Source organism: Oncorhynchus mykiss, chromosome 1 (genome assembly GCF_057628025.1).
Source record: "Oncorhynchus mykiss isolate SJ-2025 chromosome 1, ASM5762802v1, whole genome shotgun sequence".
Lineage (NCBI taxonomy): Eukaryota > Metazoa > Chordata > Actinopteri > Salmoniformes > Salmonidae > Oncorhynchus > Oncorhynchus mykiss.
Window position 1 is genome coordinate 10,713,274 of NC_143022.1, and position 14,149 is coordinate 10,727,422.

The following is a 14,149-nucleotide window of genomic DNA, read 5'->3' on the forward strand; positions in this document are numbered from 1 at the left end:
CCATACTATATAATCATACTATATAACCATACTATATCACCATACTATATATTACCACACTCTATATCACCACACTCTATATCACCATACTATATATCACCATACTATATCACCATACTATATATCACCATAATATATATAATCATACTATATAACCATACTATATCACCATACTATATATTACCACACTCTATATCACCATACTATATATATAACCATACTATATAATCATACAATATAACCATACTATATAATCATACTATATCACCATACTATATATCACCATACTATATATCACCATACTATATATCACCACACTATATATCACCATGCTATATAATCATACTATATAACCATACTATATAATCATACTATATAACCATACTACATATCACCACGCTATATATCACCATACTATATAATCATACTATATAACCATACTATATCACCATACTATATATCACCATACTATATATCACCATACTATATATCACCATAATATATATAATCATACTATATAACCATACTATATAATCATACTATTTAACCATACTATATATTACCATGCTATATATAACCATAATATATATAATCATACTATATAACCATACTATATAATCATACTATTTAACCATACTATATATCACCATACTATATATTACCATACTATATATAACCATACTATATATCACCATACTATATATCACCATAATACATATATAATCATACTATATAACACCATACTATATATAACCATACTATATATAACCATACTATATATCACCATACTATATATCACTATACTATATATTACCACACTATATATCACCATACTATATCACCATACTATATAATCATACTATTTAACCATACTATATATCACCATACTATATATTACCATACTATATATAACCATACTATATATCACCATACTATATATCACCATAATACATATATAATCATACTATATAACACCATACTATATATAACCATACTATATATAACCATACTATATATCACCATACTATATATCACTATACTATATATTACCACACTATATATCACCATACTATATCACCATACTATATAATCATACTATATAACCATACTATATAATCATACTATTTAACCATACTATATATCACCATACTAAATATCACCATGCTATATATATAACCATACTTTATCACCATACTATATCACCATACTATATATTACCACACTATAAATCACCATACTATATATCACCATACTATATATAACCATAATATATATAATCATACTATATAACCATACTATATAAGCATACTATATAATCATACTATATCACCATACTATATATTACCACACTATATATCACCACACTATATATCACCATTCTATAGATTACCATAATATATATAATCATACTATATAACCATACTATATAATCATACAATTTAACCATACTATATAATCATACTTTATCACCATACTATATAATCATACAATTTAACCATACTATATATCACCATACTATATATTACCACACTATATATCACCATACTATATATCACACTATACTATATATCACCACACTATATCACCATACTATATATAACCATACTATATATCACTATACTATATATCACACTATACTATATATCACCACACTATATCACCATACTATATATAACCATACTATATATCACTATACTATATATCACACTATACTATATATCACCACACTATATCACCATACTATATATAACCATACTATATATCACTATACTATATATCACACTATACTATATATCACCACACTATATCACCATACTATATCACCATACTATATAATCATACTATATATCACCATACTATATATTACCATACTATATATTACCATTCTATATATCACCATACTATATATTACCATACTATATATCACCATGCTATATAATCATATCACCATACTATATAATCACACTATATCACCATACTATATCACCATACTATATATCACCATGCTATATATATAACCATACTATATAACCATACTATATAACCATACTATATAACCATACTATATAACCATACTATTTATCACCACACTATATATCACCTTACTATATATAACCATAATATATATAATCATACTATATATATACTATTATAACCATACTATATAATCATACAATTTAACCATACTACATAATCATACAATATAACCATACTATATAATCATACTATATAACCATACTATATAATCATACTATATAACCATACTATATAATCATACTATATAATCATACTATATCACCATACTATATATTACCATACTATATATCACCATACTATATATTACCACAATATATATAATCATACTATTTAAACATACTATATATATCACCATACTATATAACCATACTATATCACCATACTATATATTACCACACTCTATATCACCATTATATATATAATCATACTATATAACCATACTATTTAACCATACTATATATCACCACACTATATATATATCACCATACTATATATTACCACACTATATCTGAAACACTTTATGTTAATGATAGTATGAAGCTGTTTCAAGCAATAGCCAGCTCACTTTGATATGCATTTTCAAGCACGGGTAGAAACAGCTAGGTGTTCGGCTGGTACCTTCAGCAGGCAGCAGATGGCACTGCTAGGGGTGATGCCAACGTCTGTCAGGACCCAGCTGTCCCGAAGGATGGCACCAGCATAGCTCAGCTCCAGGAAGTGCCTCACCTGCTTGTCGTCTGACAGTTGCACGTGGAAGTAATCCTGCGAGTGTCCTATACAATCAGAGTGAGAGGGCTCAAAACTGATGGAGCCGTAATGGAGGGTGTCCCACACAATAATTGTAAAAGTGTCCAATTGTGTACAATTAAGAAATAAGGCGGTGTGGTCAATATGGCCAATATACCACGGCAAAGGGCTGTTCTCCGCAACGCGGAGGTATATTGGCCATATACCACAAACCCATCATGTGACTTTTTTTTTTTTTCAATTTAGTTGTATCCAATTGGTAGTTACAGTCTTGTCCCATTGCTACAACTCCCATATGGACTTGGGAGAGGCGAGAGCCAAGAGCCGTGCATCCTCCGAAACACAACCCAAGCCACACTGCTTCATGACACCATGCCCGCTTAACCAGCCGTGTTGACCGTGTCAGCGTGCACGGCGCTTGGCCCGCCACAGGAGTCACTAGTGCGTGATGGGACAAGAACACCCCTGCCGGCCAAACCCTCCACTAAACCGGATGATGCTGGGCCAATTGTACGCAGCCCCATGGGTCTCCCAGTCACGGCCGGCTGCGACAGAGCCTGGACTTGAACCAGGATCTCTAGTGGCACAGCTAGTACTACGCAGTGCCTTAGACCACTGCACTACTCGGGAAGCCCGAGGTGCCTTATTGCTATAGGGCAGTTAACCCACTGTTCCTAGGCCTTTATTGAAAATAAGAATTTGTTCTTAACTGACTTGCCTTGTAAAATAAAAATTTGAAGCAGAGCTTAATTTGTAAATTGGGAGGTGCCAGAACAAAGAGTGGGTGCTAGAGGGGGGGTTCTGTGGTACCAGAACTCATGAGAAAAAAGATCACCTTTTATAATAGAGCATTGAACACATATCATCACCTGCATTGCTTGCTGTTTGGGGTTTTAGAATGGGTTTTTGTACAGCACTTTGAGATATCAGCTGATGTACGAAGGGCTATATAAATAAATTTGATTTGATATCATCACATTTGGGTAGAGCCACTTATAAAAGGTGCACGCACACATGGGGAACATTTTTAGTAGCCTAGGGTCCGGGAAAGTGTTGGCCTTTTTAAAACCGCATTTCGTGCAATTCTACATCCTTTTACATGACTGGAGACTTTGGCATTATCTTTTTTTTAATCCGCACAAATGATCGAAATGGCAGGCTACTTTGACACTGACAAACTTAGTATCTGAGATCAATAAAAACGACTTTGTCTTGAATCCATCAATAGCCTATAGGCCTAGGTTTATGGAGAAACATATAGTAGGCTACAATATGAGGAGGAAATTAGTCCTAAAAATGCTTTCCAGTTTCACTGACTCACCCAATGATGCGCAGCTCACTCGCTGGAGATTGTCGATGCGCTCGTGTCAAAAGCCTATCTCTCCCTCTCTCTGTTTTGTAAAACAATGTTTGGGAGTTGATCAAATATTTTGGTAGTCTACAGCATAGTCTTATCTTTTCAGCAAGAGTCATTGCTTTTCAATCTGTGTTTTCCCTCGATTGTATTTGAAATATTGCAAAAGGACTGTTTTGTCTGCCTGCTGTTTTTTCACTGACAGATTTGCCTCGCGTTCCCGACTGTAGGCTATTCTTTGTTATTGGGCTACAATCCGCAGCTAGGCTATTTAAAAAAGAAGCTATTGGTCCTCTGTAGCTAAATTATAGGGCTTCTCATGACGTATTAGGCTATTCTGAATGATTTCATTTATTTCTGAACAGACATCAGTAATTCCGTAACTTTAGAAAATTCCTCCAGAACCCTTCATGCAGCTATGATTCTATAAGGAAACAAATGATGAAGTGCAACTCTGGAGAGATGAGGGGGCAGGATAATTGACGAAGAGGCAACTCGAATGAACTTTGATCGCTTTTATTATAATTGTTACATAGCAAAAAGTGAAAATTATTTTTCATGGCACGAGAGGTACCGGATTCGGCCAAGTAGGTTCCGGAACAAAACAGTCCAGAACGGAACGGTGCCGGATCCTGTTCTGTCATGATCCTGCTCAAAATTAAGCACTGATTTGAAGTACCTAGGCCTCTACCTGCTGAGTATAAAGATTATTAAACTAGATTCAGTGGGCTTGTCATTCACAGTACTGATGAAAAATCAAGTACAGTTGATCTAAATGTGGATATACGAGGACATCTAGTGGTCACCGGATTTAAAAAAATAAAATAATGCAAGCTATCTTTACACTAGCATGCGATGCCATATATTTGACGCAGGTATTTATTTTTCAACATGTATTGTCATTAACTGGAACAAAATATAATTGTATGAGCTATGCCTCTGTGTCCCGGCGTTGTTGTACCCCTCTACTATCTGGCTTGGTGGGGCGATCTCGTTCTGCATCCCTGCTTCACTGAGATACAATGTGTCGTCATGCATTTGTGCATGCACGCTGTTAACGGTCATACCCGTCTTGCTAACTTAGCTAGCTCATCAACCAGTATTTTATTCGCTTTTTCTGCACGATAGCACTTATTAAAGCCTTGAAACTCATGGGGACCCCACTGTTACCACGGGTCATCGAGCTAGCCCTTATTTGGCAGCAAGGTTGCATCGGTTTCCACTGGATGTGACAGCTTGTTAGGCTGGCTAACTAGGTAGCTAATTCGCTAACGCGAACTGTTTATCACGTAGCAGCCTATGCTGACTAGCATCGCTAGCAACTAGCTAACATGGATAAAGTCTAGTCGTGGGTCCACAGAATCAAACAAATGGTACTGAACTGATGACAAAATCATGTTTAGAAATTGTAGTAGCTATTTATGTTTTTGTTGTTGTTGTTGTTGCTTAATGACATTGCGAATATCATATTTTTTGTCATTTAACTACCGGTATGTATTTAATCCGGTTTCGGCATGAGAAAAGTATTAATCGCAAATTCCAGCACTAACGGATACCGGGAAAAATAAATATGAGAACCGGTCACGAATGCGGAGCCACGCCCTAAAATAACACGTGACCACAAGGCGTTTGTGACGCATTCATGCGTTCCAATTTTGTCATAATTGTCTGTAGGTTCTAAATTGCTTATGAGCTTGGCTGCCCTTCAGAAAGTAGCTGATTCTTGTACTTTACAGCTGTATTTTCCTACAGTTACTAATAATACTAGCAACAAAACAGATTTCATTCCTTAAAATGATATTGCCAGATGGAAGAAAATAATAAGGTAGGCCTAAACTGTAATAAGATATACCTTAAAGACTGCTTGTGTTTAATCCTGAATCCAGTTGCCCCTCTTGTACTGGGATAAAACAATAGGCAAGCCATGAACCTTATGGAGGAGTACATGTGTTTTGTAGACACACCTGGGTTCTAGACTGGCTGAGGTAAACATTTTAGGAAAGCCTGGGTTTTTAATATCGAAGTCATTCTAAGGGGTAGGTTTGACAAAGCAAATGAGTGAGTGAGTCTTTGACATGAAGACAGTGGTTAGATTCTGCCATTGGGACTGCTCTGATGTTTCCATTCTCTCCTGGTTATGACCATAGAGCCTTGTCCCAGTCTCTAGACCTGCCTGTCTGTGTGATGGATGACCACCTGACCTCTGAAGCTGTCAATGAGATGGTAAGTTGACCTTGTCATTTCAGTGATGCTATCATTGGCAATGTTGACGTACCACAACCATCTCTGTTGTGTTGCAGTTGTTTAATTGGCCCAACGTTGCCAATGCTCCTCCCCTCTTTAACAGTTAATAATTATTTCAGTATGATATTTGTTGTTAATTAAGTTTGATTATTTGCAATATAATTACATTTCTACCAGGAGCAGAGCAATTCTACCAGGAGCAGAGCAACCTCAGTGATGGAAACCACAGAAGAGGGAAAGCTCAACAATGTGGAACATCTGACACTTATGGACTTCCTTCAAAACCTAACTGAGAAGTATGTTCTGTTTTCTTTGGTACTATCACACCTTCAAGGAAATAGGATCAAATTAGAAACTGATCAATCGGAAAAAAATGTTCAGTGCTAGAAAAGTTGTCACATTGCAATTTTGCCAAAACAACTGACACAAAGCAAGTATAACTTCACGATCAGGCAAATAATTAAATAAAAACTATTCTGCCACGCATCCTGATATGACAACATTTATAACAATATTGTTTTCAGGCAATGGAGGGGGATTCGTGAGGGCATGTTTGACCCGGTAAGATCATGTTACTGACAATTTAATCAGATTACCATGAAAACTCTGCCTAATGTTTAACCTTGTTCATAAGCTTTTGAAAGACGCACTATGCAACATTTTAAAACACTTCTTCTGTTTCTGGAATACAGCTGACAAAACAACAGCTTGCCGGCTTGTGTCTGAGGATTGTCCAGTTTTTATCGGACAAGCTGATGCAGATCATCATCCCAGGTCTTTACGAACTACTGGGCATCCAAGATGCTGCCTCTTCTCCATTGTCACAGAGATCTCTCACAGCGTCACTCACCAGTCTGTTAGACGATAAGACTAACACCAAGTCCCGCGTGAGATTTACTGAGGCTGGTGTACCTAAGAGGCCAGGCAGTCGAAAGTCTTACAATAGCTTTCGCATCCCGACTCCCTACCCTTCCTCCAACTGTATGGAGCAGGAAGAGGAAGAAGAACAGGAATCACAACTTAAGTTCAAGGAGATTTATCTGACTAAGGGCAGTCTGGGCAGTGGAAGCTACCTGCCCAAGGGGGCCATGAGGTATGTTCTTAAAGGGAAATTTAACAACTTCATATTCATCTCCAGCATCACCATATGTGAAAATTACACATTTCCATGCTTTGTAGTAAAAAAAATATAGAGGGTCGTAACTGTTTCCAATAGTGCTGAGAAATTAGTGCTTTTTGAGGTTGGTTTGGTTTCCATTCAAATATTTAAAAAATAATCACGGTTTTGGATTTCAATACTTTTTTTAGACATTGAATGCACTATGGATTATGTGTGTTGAATGCTGTAACAACACATAATAAAACAATGAATAAAAGTCCCATGATGGTAGTGACTGTCCATTACTGTTTATGACTTATCAACCATCATTTACTTTCTCATATAAAATTTATTTGATGACTTTATTATTTCATTCCAAGTCATCAACTCATCTCTATAGAGCTGCTGCTTATCCTGTCTGACAAAATCACTATTTTAGTAGTTCTTCTAAGTAAATAAGACCTACTTTTATGACCGCTGAACACCAACTGTCAATCACTTAGATCATGTATTTCCAGGTAGAGGATCCTCGCAACGCAACTGCTTTTCATCTCTCTCATGCATTCTCTCGTCTCTCCGTCTCAGTCAATGAGGTTTCCGTATCTGCTCCACACAGAGTGGACAAGCAAGTGGGCGTGCAATGGATTATGGGAATTAATTGCCATATTTTCTGTGCTAAACTATGTAGAATATTGGCCTGTTGGAAACTACAACTCCCTACTACATTGCATAGTTCGTGCTTGATCTGATTTATCTCTACAGAAACTGAGCATCGAGCTCACAGAAGAAGAAAAAAATTAACTATATGGAATTCAAATAATTGAGCCGACGTCGGTCAATTAATTGTTTAAAAACCGAAAAATAACAAAAATGTTGGTTAAATGCTCAGCTCTAGATTCTAATGACATCATCAGTGTGCATCGTGTGATTTTAACCAATTATGAGTAGGCATTTCCTACTAATTGGTTGATGATGTCATAGAAAACACTTATCTTCCTCTTTCTTTTTTTACTACAAAACATAGAAATTACCGTTTTTCACATATGCTGATGTAGGGGTGGTGCTGGAGATGATGAATATGAAGTTGAAACATTTAGAAATTTCCCTTTAACATTTCTTCAAACTGCCTTGTATTTATGATTGTCCTTGAAGTTATTAGAAGTTACAGTATTTGAAGTTTATAGCAATTTGGATTTTTGTAGAGGATAGATATTGCCAGGATAGATAGATATCTACACGCCAGTTTCAATACAAATGACTTATACAAAATACATTTTATTGGGCTTTAGAAATTAAGCAGTTAGGCTGACATCACACTAAGGTTTTTTCTCAGAGAAACAGCAGCGTTTTCCTCATTGTTTTCAATGGTGCAGATGTATTTGACACACTGAATGTGCATCACAGCCTTACATATTATTTGTTTGACTTTGATGATTTCTGCGGTTTTTTTCCCCAAGGACTCTAACCTCTCTGTCTGATGTGCAGAAGAAAACAACCAACTCTGAGACGCTACAAGTCCTCTTAGGTGTCTCAGAGGACACCCTTGTCACCTGTGTGCAGGACAGCCTGCAATGTTCTCTCTCCAAACTTGCATGCATGTCCAATTCTCCATCTGGAAGTGCAGGCTCTATGATGCTAACCCCTGCTGTAATGGCAGAGTTGGCTAAAGATGTCAAGTCGGCCTTATCAGTGGTCGTTAAGAGTGCCTCCGCAAGTCAAACCTCTCTAGTGACACCGGTAAGGGGAGACTCACAGACCAAGGTGACTGAGAGCATGGTGAGAGAGCTGGCTTTTAAACTTGAAAAAGTTGACCAAGAGAGCAAGAGTCTAACAGGGCAAGTCATGACCACCATCTCTGACACAATGGTGGCTTTTGTTGACGAGAACGAACAGAATTTGCTGGAAGATCTGAAGGACAAGATCACGTTTTTGGCATCGCATGTTGGCTTCATTGAGGATCTTGATGCCCTGATAAGGAAATACGAGAGCAGCTACAATATTAGTGAATCTGGTTCCTCCTGCACGCTCACATCTAAGAGCATCCAAAAACTCTCTAGCCGGGAGTTTCAAACATCAGCAATACAAGCAGTGAGTGGAGTTCTTGCCAAAAAAGTCAGTAGTTTGAGCTTTCCTAGTTCAGTCATTCAGTCTGAGTTAACAGGTGCTGTATCAGGTCAAACATTGTCTGGCATTGTAAAGACAGAGTCAATTCACCCAGTGGGCTCAGCAGCGTCAGTAGTTGTTAAGACTTTCGTGTCAGATATGAAGTCCTTGGCTGAATCTGAAGAGAGTCCCCAACAGAAGAGTGCCTGGTCTGCTGCTGTTCACATTTACCACAGCATCCAAAACAACTTGAAAGATTATTTCGACAAGCTTCAGCGATTTGCCCTAAAGAGCATTGTCACATCTGATGACAACATCACAAATTCTGAGTTTAAGGAGACAGTTCCACTTCCTTGCTTAGACATGAAATATAGGCCCAGTAAGAGTGAGCCTCAGTTGCCAGAGTCCACTGGTGAAGTTACTTTACAAAGAGGCCTAAGTGAGAGCTCAAAACTTCTTTGGGCAAAAACTGAGTCAGAAGAAAGCAAGCTCCTTCTGACAACTTGCACCAAAGAAGTCATCTCAGAGCTTCTGGTCTTGTACAACACTGAGATGTCAAAGGAGGACCCCCTGTACACTGTTGGAGAAAAAGGATCAGGCTTCTCTATTGAGAGAGAGACATTTGTAGAGGGTGTTCTGGCTCAGCTTGGGGATATTGCCCATTCCAGGGCCTCATCACCAATAGTATGTGAGTTCCCCTGTCAAATTGAGGACAGCAGAAGTAAGGCCACAGCTTCTTTGACCAGTCTGTTAGATTGTATTAGAAAACTCTCAAGTGAGGAATTTAAGAGAAATGCCACTCAAGCAGTGAGTGAGTTCCTAGTTAAAAAGTCCACCAGTAGCTTAACTAGTGCAAAGCCTGCTTATTCTGTAGCATCCAGGTCTTGTTCCATTCAAAACCAGTACACATGGTCAAAGGATATTTGTGCGGATTCTGCTGCCTTTGGCATCATTGAAACATTTGTGGAAGACCTGCAGAGCTCGGCGCAACCTGCAGAAGTAGAGGAGAGAGAACCTGACCTCCAGGAAAATGCACAAAAGCTACAGAGCAGGATCTGGTCTGCTACCACTAGTTTATATAACAATATTAAGAAGACATTAAAGGACTTCATCATTCATCAGCGGAGGTCAGACATGCTGAGCAGAATGTCTAGTCATATACCCACAGAGGACTCTGGACATCTTGGGACTAAGGAGCACATTTGTTTGGCAAGCCAGGACTTGAGGCAAGCTAGTAAGAGTGTGCCTCACTTGCACAGTTTGAACCTTGAAGTGGCTCTACACAGGGGTGTCAGCGAGAGTTCAAAACTTCTCTGGACTGAAACAGACGAGGCTCTACTGACCAATAGTACCAAAGAGGTCATTTCAACAATCTTGACCTCATGCGAGGATCAGGCATCAAATGCACCTTGCTTCTCCACAGTAGGAAAGAAAATATCTGATATGTCCCTTGAGGTCAACATATTGGTAGGTGGTGTTCTGTCTCAGCTGAAGGACATCTCCTTGTCAAGGTCCCCAACACCATGTGAAGACATGTTTGAACGTCTCCAAGGTTCTCCTGAGCGAACCTCTCCAGTAAGTCTAGATTGCAGCACGGCTGCCTCCAAAGGCATTGCATCTTCCCACAGTCTTTCAACAAAGAGCCTCCAAAAACTCTCTAGTCATGAGTTCCAAACCAAAGCTGAGAAAGGAGTGAGTGAGGTCCTCTCTAGATCATTTAACATTGCGGAGGAAGGTACAACAGATAAGTACCTCCAGTCTGTATCTACATCCACCACATCTACTGATATTATACAAACCATGGTGAAAGACCAGCAGGAGCTCACCCAGACCACCCAATCATCTGACATGGTATCTGGAACCTCCCTGCTCACCACTGGACAGGTTTCTGAGAAAATAATCTGGTCTGTTGCTCGTAACATCTACTACAGTCTGCAAAGTAAGATTACGGAGTTTCTCAGAAAAGATCTTCAAAGATCAGACACAACACTTGGTTCAATCCAAATCTTTACATATCAAAGCAGTCCTGCTTCACAAAGAGCAAGTCTCGGCCATCTTGAGGTCAACCAGAGCAGTGTTACACCTGGTGGAAACGATGCCTGTGTGGACATTCCGCACAAATTACTACCTAAAACCACTGAGCTCTCAGGATCCATGCTGGAGGATATTGGCACGATCCGTTGTAGGAGTGCTGACAGCCAAAATACAAGAAATACCTCTTCTTCACGCTCTTCTATCTCTCTAACACCTACTTCAAAATTAAGGCAGTCGAAATGGCACTTTGCTTTACCCGGGACTCCCATCCCCACTGAGTTTCCTGCTCAGATTGACTTTCCCATTGTTAGAAACACAATCATTGAGGACTTCTTTCACACAGAGGACTTACTTCCTGTAACCTTTGTGGACAAAGTCAGGCAAGCTGCTGGGGTGGTAGTGGACATTATGGTGGAAAGTGTTGAGAACACACAGGAAAATGGACAGGGTGCTTCACATCTTGACGACCTCCGATCTGCTGTTAGGAAATTGAGAAAAATCATTTCCACTTGGACCATCCACATTTTCAGCCATGAATTGGTGGATAAAGTGATAGCCCTTCAGGACAGCCACAGCACTCCACAGGTCTTAACATTGGAAGCAGCCAAAAGTGCTTCAGACTCCATTCTTTCAAGGCTGAAATGGGGAAAGGAACAATGTGCCATATCCAAGGAGCTCTCCTCTCAGCTTCTCCAGATATTTGCTGAAGAGACAGTGAAGTGCTTCCTGAGACAGTGGTCAGATGAGTATGAAAACATAAACTTTGATGTTTCAGTCCAGAACGATCCAAAGACTTCTACTTGCATGGTCATTCTTCAAATGATCACCAAAGCCACTGCTAAATGTTATTTTGAGTCCGCTACCAGCGTGACCACCAGTGACATTGTAGAAGGCGTGTTTGATTTGGAAAGGGATACCATCAGCAGTACTGGAGAGCAGGTCCTCACCTTCAATACAAAGGTATAGTACACATACATCTTTCATGAATAACACTGCTGTTGACCTTTTATATGATTCTTTGTGTCATGGCATTGCACTGCTTCTTTGCAGTTGATATGCTGTACTTTAAGATATCGAAAACATTTCAGTTTGTTTTAATGTGCCTTTTCCTACCAACCAGGGTTCCAAGAAAGTTAGTAAGAACCTCTGTCCTCAAGAGTCTCTGGAGTACCAGCCTCAGAACATTTCCCCTACTGTGTACTTTACAGGTAAGCCCTGCTGCTGTTTAGACTGCTGCTCAGTCAAGACTGAGACATTATCCCTTTACCATTCCACTAATTCATTTGGAAAGACGTTGTACTCCTCTGAGTTGTTACCTATGACATACTGTACTGTGGGCTGGGTGGTAGCCTAGTGGGTTAAGAGGTTGGGCCAGTAACCGATAGGTTGCTGGTTCAGAATCCCTGAGTTCACGAGGCAAAATCTGTCAATGTGCTCTTGAGCAAGGCACTTAATCCTAATTGCTCCTTGTAAGTCTCTCTGGATAAGAGTGTCTGATAAATGAGTAAAAATGTAAATTGATGGCATGCTGGATGGTCTTTCGTTGCAGAGACGATGACAACATCTCATGGCTCCTTTTCTCCAGAGGGAATTTATGATATCGCATCGTCCTTCCCACTTGAAGAGAAGAGTCGCAAACCCTCCCTTTTCACCAGATTGTCTAGATCCATCACGAAAGGCTTTCTCAGCACATTCAAATCTTCAAGGAAAACCAAATTATTTAAATAAATTCCTCATTATAACAACGAGAGCATTCATTTGTTCAGATGAAAATCTAATCGTATTGGTCACATACGCCGAAAACAACTGTGAGATGCTTTATTACGAGCCCATTCCCAACAATGCAGAGTTAAAAATTAAGAAAATATTTTCTAAATAGTAACACAATAACAATAACAAGGCTATATACAAGGAGTACCAGTACCGAGTCAATGTGCATGGGTGCGAGGTAGTTGAGGTAATACAGTATGTACATGTAGGTAAGGGTAAAAGTGACTAGGCAATCAGGATAGATAATAAACACAGTAGCAGCAGCTAGTGTGAAAGTCGGTCAGTGTCACAGTGAATGTGTGGGTAGAGTGTAGTGAGTGTGCATCGAGCCAATTCAAGAGAGTCAGTGGAAAACAATTAGAAAAATACATCAATAACAAAGGGGGTCAATGCAAATAGTGCAGGTGGCCATTTAATTAACGTTCAGCAGTCTGATGGCTTGGGGGTAGAAGCTGTTCAGCAGTCTAATGGCTTGGGGGTAGAAGCTGTTCAGCAGTCTAATGGCTTGGGGGTAGAAGCTGTTCAGCAGTCTTATGGCTTGGGGGTAGAAGCTGTTCAGCAGTCTAATGACTTGGGGGTAGAAGCTGTTCAGCAGTCTAATGACTTGGGGGTAGAAGCTGTTCAGCAGTCTAATGAGTTGGGGGTGGAAGCTGTTCAGCAGTCTAATTAATGACTTGGGGGTAGAAGCTGTTCAGCAGTCTAATGCCGTGGGGGTTGAAGCTGTTCAGCAGTCTAATGACTTGGGGGTAGAAGCTGTTCAG

The 14,149-nt window shown here is 39.0% G+C and overlaps 2 protein-coding genes across 3 annotated transcripts in view; both read right to left on the bottom strand.

Annotated features, from left to right (window-relative positions):
- LOC110532571 (actin-like protein 6A) overlaps window positions 1-14,149 on the bottom strand; it is a 758,238-nt gene that overhangs the window by 91,135 nt on the left and 652,954 nt on the right. The window lies entirely within an intron of this gene.
- The window catches only part of LOC110514871 (protein ANKUB1), a 30,837-nt gene that overhangs the window by 5,189 nt on the left and 11,499 nt on the right, over window positions 1-14,149 (bottom strand). Inside the window, 1 exon segment of the mRNA XM_090182230.1 lies at window positions 2,656-2,810. Within this exon segment, the coding sequence (XP_090038356.1) occupies window positions 2,656-2,810 (155 nt within the window).